This window comes from Sarcophilus harrisii, chromosome 2 (genome assembly GCF_902635505.1).
Source record: "Sarcophilus harrisii chromosome 2, mSarHar1.11, whole genome shotgun sequence".
Lineage (NCBI taxonomy): Eukaryota > Metazoa > Chordata > Mammalia > Dasyuromorphia > Dasyuridae > Sarcophilus > Sarcophilus harrisii.
In genome coordinates this window covers 559,972,845-559,983,718 of record NC_045427.1, presented here as the reverse complement: position 1 = coordinate 559,983,718, position 10,874 = coordinate 559,972,845, and the positions used below count along the sequence as shown (strand labels likewise).

At 39.5% G+C, this 10,874-nt stretch overlaps 1 protein-coding gene across 3 annotated transcripts in view; it reads left to right on the top strand.

The window, feature by feature from the left end:
• Window positions 1-624: 624 nt before the first annotated feature.
• Window positions 625-10,874, top strand: part of STN1 (STN1 subunit of CST complex) — a 51,957-nt gene continuing 41,707 nt past the window's right edge. Inside the window, exons 1-3 of one of the 3 annotated variants that reach the window (XM_012541470.3) lie at window positions 625-757; window positions 1,411-1,608; window positions 4,633-4,728. In XM_012541470.3, coding sequence (XP_012396924.1) covers window positions 1,476-1,608; window positions 4,633-4,728 — 229 coding nt within the window. In that variant the 5' untranslated portion in view covers window positions 625-757; window positions 1,411-1,475. Of the gene's footprint in view, window positions 758-782; window positions 1,133-1,410; window positions 1,609-2,827; window positions 3,057-4,632; window positions 4,729-10,874 lie in introns of those variants that run through there. The other 2 variants (XM_012541473.3, XM_012541463.3) reach the window with 2 other exon arrangements.

Below are 10,874 nucleotides of genomic sequence, written 5' to 3'. Positions count from 1 at the left end.
CCTTTGATTTCTTTGGCCGAGGGAGCCCCCTCTCGTAGCAGCACAGGTCAGTATTTAGCAAATAGTAGCCTTAGGGGCTTGCCCTGTGTCACTCGCAGGTAGCCGGCAGGACGAGGCGAGGTCTTCCAGAGTCCAAGGCCGGCACTCACTCCGCTCGGCTTGGGGCCTCCCACGATTAAGGAAGTAAACATGCTCAAGACCGTTACACAAAACAAACAAAATAGCATTTTTTCAGAGCTCTTAGGTAAAGACATATTTCCTCTTTTACCAAAGGAGGGGGATGGGAAAAGGACAGTAGGATGCTCGCGGCACAATCACTCCCGGAGAAGGGCCTAGGAAACAGAATAGGTCTGGGGGGCGGGGGCGCGCTCAGGCAGAGGCCCAGAACCCCAGGCTCGAGGTTTTGTTCCCTCGCAGTGGAGGAGTTCCGCCAGGCACTGAGGCCAGGGTTTCGGCGAAAGGGGAAAGGAGAAGGGCGGAGAAACGGGCCAGGGCGGAACCCAGGCGCGCGGAGGAGGCTGCAGGCTAGAGCCCCCCGGAGGACCAGGCTTAGGGGGCGGGGGCGGGCCTGGCCCGCGCAGAGCCCCCCCCCCACCGCAGCCAATGACTGCGGAGAGGGGGGGAGAAGGGAGGGGGAAGGGCGAACGGGAAGAACGGGCCTGGGCTGGCCCTGGGAGGGTCCGGCCGAGCGCTACTCCCGGAACAAGCCTGAAAGCAACCGAGCCTCCCCGCCCCGACTGACGCGTCACGGAGAAGTGTACGTGCGCGGGGAGGCGGGAGAAGAGGGCGGTGACACTTTCTTTTCATTTCCCTTTTTCTTTGAGATAGTGGGAAGTGTGGAAGTTTGCGGGAGGTAGAACCCGACCCAGCTGCTTGGGGAGCGGGAAGGTGGGGCTCGAGGTCACGTGCATGTGGCCGGCGTCCACTCCCGGCGCCCTGGTCCTGCGGCCCAAACCAAACTGGCTTGTGTCTGTGAGGCGCGGCCTCGGTTAAGTGCTCCCAGTGGGCTCTGGACTGCTCGGGCCCTCGTGGCTAAGGAGCAGGCGATGGGGGCGGGGCTGCGCTGGGGGGTAACCCCCCCTTCAATCTCCAGTGCAAGCCTCGCGGTTGCAGAGCCGGATGGGATAGTCAGGTGACAATTCAAGCTCGGCTTCTGGGGATGTGGGTCCAAAAAATGGCTCAGCCACTTAAGGGTAGTAAGATCTTGATGTAAAATGAGGTGGCCCCAGAGGTCTGTGGTTCCGTGAAATCCCTTACAATCTTTGCACCTCAGTTTTCTTATCTGTAAATAGAGGGTTGGACTTCCATATCTAAGATCTGTTTAACTTATTATCTATGATCCTTTAAATTAATTAAATTTCCAACTCGAGCTTCATCCCGCAGATTCTTATTTTTGTTGTATGCATCCAGGTTACTTTATTTTCATCGATCCTGGACCATTCAGGGTTAATTGGAATTGATAATCCAGTTTCCAAATGCAACAGGAGCCCAGAGAATGTGGAGAGGAGACCCCTTCCCTTTTGTGGGGTTTGGATCCTGTGTTTTTAGCATTTGCAAGATTGTATATAAAAGATATACTGAACATCAAAGAGTCCCAGCAAGCTCCAGGTATGTGGTTTTTGAGTGCAATTGGCACAACTAGCCCTTGACCTCGCTGAGATCGCAAATGCTTCCTTGGGTACTTGGTAAAAAAGTTCCAGGCATTCCTTGGTGCCTGTGAAGATGACTGTAGCACTTTTTACTCCACTCAAGAGCAAATTAAATCTATTTTTGTTTTATCTAGGAGCCTCCCCAAATAACAACTTGAGGCGATTGTTTTTGTAAGGAAGGAATTTTGTGTATCTACTTTGTAGTCTAATCAGATTTTTAGTTGTCTGAATGTCCACTTGGCTTCATTTGTATTTGTCAATTTCTTTTGCAGTTTGCAAAACACAAGGGCATCTCAGTAAGTTATCAAAGATGGGGTAATAACTTGCACTTTGACAATACAATAAGCCTCTGATTAAGTATTGTTTATATTTTATTGCTGAAGTAATGGGCCCAGAGGAGGATAGATTGGGACAATCTTTTATTTTTTTAATTTTCCAGACTTTATTAGTCTTTGGTAGAACTAATACTGGGACCCAGCTCTTATACCTGTGACTCTGTGCTTATCCCCTTATCATACCATACCCCAAAGAGACAAGAGATGCACAAAATTAGAGAATCAATCCCAAATGTTCATAGGACTATTAGTGTCTGATCTGTGGCAGAGAATTCTAAGCTCCTGTTGGTCTGATCAAACACAGTCGCAGATGCTGTAACTCAACTCTAATGTAGTGATGTCATTTTGGTCTTCTTCAAGCATGAAGGACAACAACCAACTAACTGACTATCCCCTTAACAAATAAATAGGTGTTTAAGGACAGGATTATTAGTGTATATTGGTGTAATGACTATTTTCTTTCCAGGGGAAAATTTTTGCTGAGTTAGAGATTCACAAAAAACATTTATTTCCCAACTTATTTATTATGCTGTATCAGACTCGAGCTGGAAGACTATAGCTCACAAGTTTTCCTAGGCAAGTGTAATCTAGAGGGTAGAGTTTTGCCATTTTAATGAGATAATAATATTATAAATGACATTTATAATAGTGCTTTAATGTCTGTCTACTAAGCATTTCACATAAAATATCTAAGCTTCATGATAACTTCATCAGATAGGTATTACAAGGATTAAAATTCTTATTTTATAGATGATAGAACTGAGGCTCCATCCATGGTCACATGTGTAATGATAGATTTGAATCTAGGTCTTTCTGTCTCTAATGCCTGTCTCTATCCACCAGACCAACTTTTTATCAACTTGAGAATAATGAATGGGTTGAAGCCAGGCCACCTGAGTTCAAATCCAATCTCAGACATCTAATAGCTGTGTGATTATGCAAGTCAGTCTCTGTTTTCCTAAGTTTCATCATCTGAATGAAAATAGGGCTATAATAGTACCTACGTTCCAGGGTGGTTGTGAGGATCAAATGCGATTAATTGTGAAGCACCAAGAACAGTGCCTGGCACATAGTAAGTACATCTATATGATGTTTGCCGTTATTGTCACACTTAGTAGTATTGTCACCTTAGCACTATGTTTAGCACATGGGAACCTGATAAATACATTTTACTGGTGAGTACATCCGGGAAAAATTTAGATAGCCTTTTACTCTTTAACTTTTACTACACCTTTCTTAATCATTGTTGGAAATGGTTTTGCTTTTTTCCTGTTGGAAGACAGCCAGCCTTTCCCACAGGCATCTGTTTTCCAGAACAGTCTACTATTTTTCATAGCTCATCTCCTTAGGAAGAAACTAATTCATTCCAAATGCCACCCATATGGAAAGATCCATTGTAGCTGAATGAGGCTAAGGGGGGGGGGGGGGGGGGGGGGGGGGGAGGGGGGGGTGGAGAATGGGGGCGGGGAGAAATGGGAATATTATAAATCTGTTGCTAAGACTTAACTTTTTCCAGTGGGTTTAAAGGCTAAAAATTGCCTGAGATCAACAGTACATTCTAATCTACAGTAAAAGGTAGTGTTAGGTGTTTAACTAACTAGAAACATTTCTTTTAAAAAGATAATCAAAGCTATGTACCAGGAAATTTTTTTCATTCAGGATCCCTGTTGAGTCCCAGGGAATGTGAAAACTATTCAAGAGCCCTGGAGTGAAGCAGTACTCTTTTGGCCTCAGAAGACTGGCCCAGATGACACAATTCATATTATTTTTTGTAAGAGAGAAAGGATTCCAAGAAACAATGACTAATTTTCAAAACACTGGCAGATACAGAATGACCCAGCTCTTCCCTTGGTTCCTATTTGTTGTCAGACCATTATTTTTTTATACTTTCCCCAATGTTTTAAGTCTGTATATCACACAGTATGTATGTGTGTGTGTCTGTGTATATTTTTTTTTTGGTGAGGTAGTTGAGATAAAGTAACTTGCCCAAGCTCACATAGGTAGTTAGTATTAAGTGTCTAAGGCCTGGATTTGAACTTAGGTCCTCCTGATTTCAGGACCAGTGCTCCATCTACTTCGCCATCTACTTACCCCCATATATTGATATTTTTAGGACTCATACATTAAAGTTAAACATTTTGATTTCTATGAGTTGATCAAAATCAACAGAGTGATATACATATTTCTTTCCTAGGCCCTAGCTCCAACTACTTTAAATTAATCTCTAGCTCTCATACTAGTGAAAAAAATCCTTTTCTGAATTCCTTTATTTTTTTCTTGGTATCTGGCATTCCAAGTGGCAGAAGTGGGAAGAACTGGGAAGAATACTACATGTGAACTCAGAGGACCTGGGTTCAAATCCCAATTCTGCCGATTATTGCTGTGTGATAAATCATTTAACAAATCATTTAATGTCTCTGGGCCTCAGGTCCTCTTCTCTAAAATGAGATTATAAGATTGGATGATTTCTTGAGTTCTCTTTCAATTCTGAATCTATGACTCTTATGATCCATTTGAGTCTGGGACTTGAATATTTAACAATTTAATAGAAAAGGGGGAAATGCTATTAACAATACATTAACATTATAATTTATTTCCTACTTGATATATGAAAGATGTGGACCCTACTTTCTGGTTACTTTTTACAGGTTTATTTTTTTACAATGGGCACCCAATAAGACAAGTGGATATTTTGGGGACAGTGGTTGGAGTGAGAGAGAGAGAGTCATTTTACAGCTATGGAGGTAAGATCTGTTATGTTTTTTTTGGTTTTCTTGTTACGGTTGTACCCCAACTTGACCAGACATTACTCTGCACATTGTCTCAAAGAATATTGGGGAATGGAAAGTAAACACATTTAGAGTTTGCATTCTATATTCTGTAAGAGAGACCTTTTGGGAGTCTTTATCTTTGAACTGTAGGGAAAGTAAGACTTCAAATTAGACTAGACATGGATATTAGCAATGAGGGGTGACATTTGAGAAAGGACATGAAAAGACTTTGAAAAGAAGGTAGAAAACAGGAGCTGTTTGGTGTCAGGATAGATAATGCTGCACATTTCCATCACTACTGAAAATGTTGTATTATAGCATTAATGAAAAATGAAGACCTTGGGGAATCATGAGAAGGTTAATTTATATTTAGTATGTTCTTTCTAAGAAGGCAGGGCAGGAGAGGCAATGTATTTTTGCATACAAAATCCCTGGTTTCAATTTTTTAAAAAATTTTAGCACATTTAAAGAAATCAATGAAAGTTATCTAGGTGAGATCAGTGATTTCAAAAGTTACAATGTGCTATATAAACAAGTTGTCCCACAGTTGTTTTAGTGTGGTGATACATCACACTGTGAGACTTCAAACCAAAACAGGGTATTGGCTGGAACTTAGAGTAGTGATTTTATTGGAATTGACATATTGAAGATATCAGGAGAATTTTTTATAGAAAACTTGATTTTTAATTTAATAGTACCTAAAATTTAGACAAGTGAACTCATTTTTACCTTTTAATTTTCTAGGGTGTATATGTGTGGGAGGTATTCTTTTCAAATTTTGCTCTATCTGGGAACAGGTGGAAGGAGCCAGGTCATAAGAGTTTTTAGTGTTTTTCACTGGCAGTATTAAAAAAAAGATGCCAAATTACCACATGTATTGTTGACATATATTAGGCTTGCTAGCTATAGATTGATTTATACTTATAGGGTTTGAGAATTTTTCTCAAGTTTTTTGTGTTTTCTCATTGTCTAATTATACTCTGGTATAGATTGTCTGCTTAGGTATTCCCTGTTGAGGATTTTCTTGTCTAGTTTTTTTTTTTTTTTTTTTTTTTTTTTTATTTTAGTGTTATATGCTTTTATTCCAGCACAAAGGGTACTTGCTGGACTCTTCTCATTTTTCCCAGTTTGCTCATCTAAACAAGTATTTATTAAAGACCTACTTTGTCCTGAGCCCTGAGTTAGATGTTCTGTAGTGAAAATAGGAAACAAGGTATTTCCTTTCCCTCCAGGAGTTCCTAGAAGAAACAGGAGAGGACCTCAAGTATTTCGGTAGTGAGCATTTTCTAATAGTTTGTGATGAAGCAATTTCTTTGTATAAAGTCATCTGATTTCCCCCTCCTCTCTATTGTCAATCTATAGGAAAGGTCAGTAGCATGTGTTTCTTAGGTTTCTTTTTAAGACCAGTTGATTGAGGACATTAGGTACCAACTCTGTCCTAAGCCTTGCTAGTTAATCATGACTTTGCTATTGCTCCTAAAAGCTGTCATTTAGAGAAAGCTGCACATATTCTCCCTCCACCCTCATAATTGCCCTGTGAAATTAGGGGTAGAGATAGTTTATCTGTTTTTCAGATGATGAAACTGAGGTTCAGAGACGTTAAGGGACTTGTTTAAGGCTGTACAATGAGTCACTGATAGAGCCAGAATTTGATGCCAGGATTTTGGGCTTCAAATCCAGTGCTCTTTCTGTTATACCAGTAGCACTCTTTGGAGATTCAACATTCTAGAAAACCAACATTGATTTTTAAAAGAATCGTTACATAGACTTAAACAAAGATGCTGTCTCTCCCTTAAAATAAACCAAGATCTAAGAAAGATTTGGGGTGTTTGACTATGCTTGAATAAACTTTCCCAGAGAAGGCGCCCTTAAGAGAAAGAAAGCTTTGAGGGCTGTGTTGGAATAGTGGAATAATTCAGAATGAAAATAACTTCGAAGCCTACTCTCTCCTACTGACTGAGTCAAAGCTCTTTCTGTTTCTGCGTCCAGAGACCTTATTTTAGCTTCTAGAATGAATACCTGCCAGGCTGCCCCTCCCTGTTCTTTCCTCAGTTTTGGTCAGCCTGACTCATTGGGAGCTATACTTGGGCTGTTTCCTGTTCATACTGTTTGACTTGTCTCACAGCTAAAAACAAAGGGTGACCAGGGCTGCCCTGGAAAGGAACTAGTATTGCATCAGCTGGAGAGTTGTGCCTTACATAGCACTGTGATAATCTACACCCCCTCCAATCCATTCAGCAGGAGCGGCCTCAATTGGCTTTAGAAACAATCTGAATGGAGAATCTAAAAGCACTTGCTTATGGCCTCTATCATGATCCATAGTAGACTTGAATATCATAGCCCAAACAGCCTAAAATAGTATTGTGTGGGGTGGGTGCAAGCCTCCCCTTCCCAAATTAACTAATCAGAGACATCTTCAGGTACAAAGAGAAAGCATTTATTTAATCCCTGCAGGGAAAGGCCCAGCCACACCCTCAGGAGCCATCCCAGGTCCCGCCATGTGCTCCTGAACCTGGCCAGCCAGAAGTAGAACACCCGTCTAAATAGGAAAAGACCCAAGCCTTTTCACTGGATAGACTAAAAGGAAGTAACCATGCTTGACCAATGGTCACCAATGTTGTCTGCTTCCCACAGGTCTCACCACTTCCTATAATATCCTGAGGGATAACCTTTAGAGACCATGTGATTCCCTGCAACCCAGGATTCAAAACCTAATCTTCCCACCCTGGGAATAGGGATTATGGGATTTAGCCTCAAACTGAGAAAACTTTATCCAATCAGTCCCATCCAGTGTCTTCCACTGGGGCCTGGAAACCTGGGAGACAGATGTCCTCCTGCTTCAAAGAATTTCCTTATCCTCAGTTGAAAACTTGAGAGAATTTCAGATTGTCTAAGAGTCGGTATTTTCTGGGTACAGAAGTTAGTTGACAAATATTGACTAAGCACTTATTACGTGGCAGGCACTTTGTTAAGCTCTGGGGATACAAAAAAGGGCAAAAACCACACTTCTTCCCCTTCTAAAGGGAGAAAGTAACATGTAAATAACCAGACATTTACAAGGTTTATAAAGGGTAGGGGTAAGGTAATCTCCAAGGGGAAGGCACTAGGAATTGGAGAGATGAGGAAAGATTTCTTGCAAAAGTGGGGTTTAAGCTGAGCCTTGAAGGAAACCGGAGAAATTAAGAGGAGGAAATAAGGAAAGGATAGTAATTGCGAAAGACACAGAAATTAGTTATGAAGTGGCCAGAAATGTGGTTGAGTGACTAGAGGGCTGGCCTTGTAATTAGAAAGACCTGGGTTTAAGTCCTGCCTTTAATGTATACTAGCTATGTGATTGTCAGGGACCATAATCTCCCAGTGCTCCAGACAGTTCTCTGGGGCTGTAAGTTACAAATAAGTTGCTTCTCTGCTTTGATGAAGGAGTTTCCACATCAGGAGTCCCCCATACTGATAAATCACGAGGGAGACACAAGGTACCAACAAAAGTTTGTCCAGATATGTAATAATGTTTGGATCAATGATTTCAATTTTCAATCATTGTTGGGGCCAAAACAATCTCTTAAGCAACAAATAGATTTTCCTGTTTTCAGATTCCAGTTCTCACCCAGTTCCTTCAACTTGGTTTGTCAGTCATTATCTTTGTTCTTTTTAGTTACCTTGTAAAAATATTTTAAAACATTTTCCCTACCCTATCTAGATTGGCTTTATTTAAAAGATTGATGCCTGCCAAGCAGAATCCCATGCCAGGTCTGCTGTTTCCTGTGTCACAAAAACAGAATAACTCAAGTATCCTGCAGATGAGTTTATGCAAAATTATGAATAAAAAGAAAGAATAGAGAAAACTTAGTTGTTTTTTTAAAAATTAATTTGAACACATTCTGATTTTTATTTCATCCTGAAATAAAATAATTGGTCTATTATAGCCAACACTTACAGTTGGCTTTGCAAGAAAGTTCTAGACAAAGAGGCCACATATCATTACATACGTAATGATATATACATTTTCAGATATGGTCAATGAGTTATTTTGTTTTGCTTGAATTGATTTATTTGTTTCAAGTGTTACATCTATTAGGGGAAGGTGGGGCAGTTAAAAAAAAAAAAACATAAAGAGTGTCATTAAAACATCTCTAATCTAATCTAATTTCCTTACTTCTTACCTTCTTCTTACCTCTGCCATCTGACTTCCTGCCTCATCATTCAATTAAAACTGCTCTTCCAAAGATACCAGTGATCTTCACATTGCTACTTGTCATGACCTCTTGGTTCTTCTCTCTGTAGCCTTTGATACTCCCAAACACCCTCTTCTCCCTAATATTCCTTTCTCACTAGGTTTTCTTGACACTACTTTCTTTGTTCTCCTTCCTATCTGAACATTTCCATTTCCTTTGCTACATCTTCATCCCAGATTATGCTCGCTAACCTGGCATTCAAACCTCTATAACTGCCCCCTCCTCCCTTTTGAGTCATCTTATACTTTATCCCCCTTCCCTTCCCTTCCCACCTTCCTTTGTATTCTGCATTCCAGTAATATTGGCCTCCTTCTGTCCCTCAATCTAGAAACTCCTGTCTCCTGACATTGCATTTTTACTGCTATTCATCATGCCTAGAATTCTTTCTGTGTTTATTTCTGTCTTCAGCCTTCCTGGCTACCTTCAAGTCCCTGTTGAAATCATACCCACAAAGAAGCCTTTCCTCAGCTCCAAAATACTCACGCCTTCCCTCTGATGATTATCTGCACTGTCTTTTTTAAAATCTTGTTTGTATGTGGTTGTTTGCATGTTGTTTCTCTATAAATTCCTAAAGAACAGAACTTTTTCTTTTTTTTTTTTTTTTTTTTGTTCTGGGGAAAAAGTCAGCTTGGTAGCATTGGACCTTGAGCTAAATTGACCAAAATTCAACACTCGTCTTAGACACTTACTAGCTGTGTTATCCTGGGCAAGTACTTTAATCTCTGTCTGCCTTAGTTTTCTCTATTGTAAAATGGGAATAATAACATCTACCTTCTAGGATTAAATGAGATAATATTTGTCAAGTATTTAGCACAATACCTAGCACAAAATAAGCTTTTAATAAGTGCTTATTTTCTTCCTTCTTTCTTTTATACTGAAGTCCTTTACACTGATAAAATCATAGGTAGATCCTCCCTCTCTTTTGTTATTCTTTGTAATTTGAAATATTTTGTTTTTTGATTATTCTTAAATTTATTTTTAAAATTAATCTATTTTATTTTTAAAATTACATATAACAATAGGTTTCACATTCATTTTTGTAAGATTTTGAATTCGAATTTTTTCCCTCCCTGTTATTTTTTCCTTCCCTAAGATAGCAAGTAATATTATACATGTACAGTTATTTAAAACATATTTCTATATTATTCATGTTGTAAAAAAAAATCAGAACAAAAGGAAAAAAAACCATGAGAAAGAAAAGCAAATCAAAATAAAAGGTGAAAATAATATGCTTGAGGCTGATTTCAGAAGATTCTGGCAAGATTTACATGAATTGACACTGAGTGAAGTGAACAGAAACAAGAGAATATTGTACACAGTAACAAGAAGATTATGTGATGATCAGCTCTGATGGATTTGGCTCTTTTTAGCAATGTAGTGATCCCAAACAGATCCAACGGATTTGGGATAGAAAATACCATTGACATCCAGAAAAGGAACTATGGAGTCTCGATGTAAATCTACACATAGTATTTTCAGCTTTTTCCTTGTTGTTGTTTGCTTCCTTTTTTGTTCTTTTCTGCTTTTTCTTGCATATTACTGCCAAATATAGAAATAAGTTTAAAAGAATTGCATGTGTTTAACCTATATTGGATTACTTGTCATTTTGGGGAGAGGGAAGAGAAGAAAGAGGGAAAAAAATTAGGAACACAGGGTTTTGCATAGTATTTTCACCTTTTTTTGTTTGTTTGCTTTTTTCTTTCTCGTGATTTTTTCCCTTTTGGTCTGATTATTCTTGTACAACATGATAAATATGGAAATATGTTTAAATTTAAATTCTATGTTGAATTGTGTGTGTAGAAAAAATAATTTGGAAGACAAAGTCTTACAGAAATGAATGTTGAAAACTATGTTTTCATGTATTTGGAAAAATAAAATACTATTAAA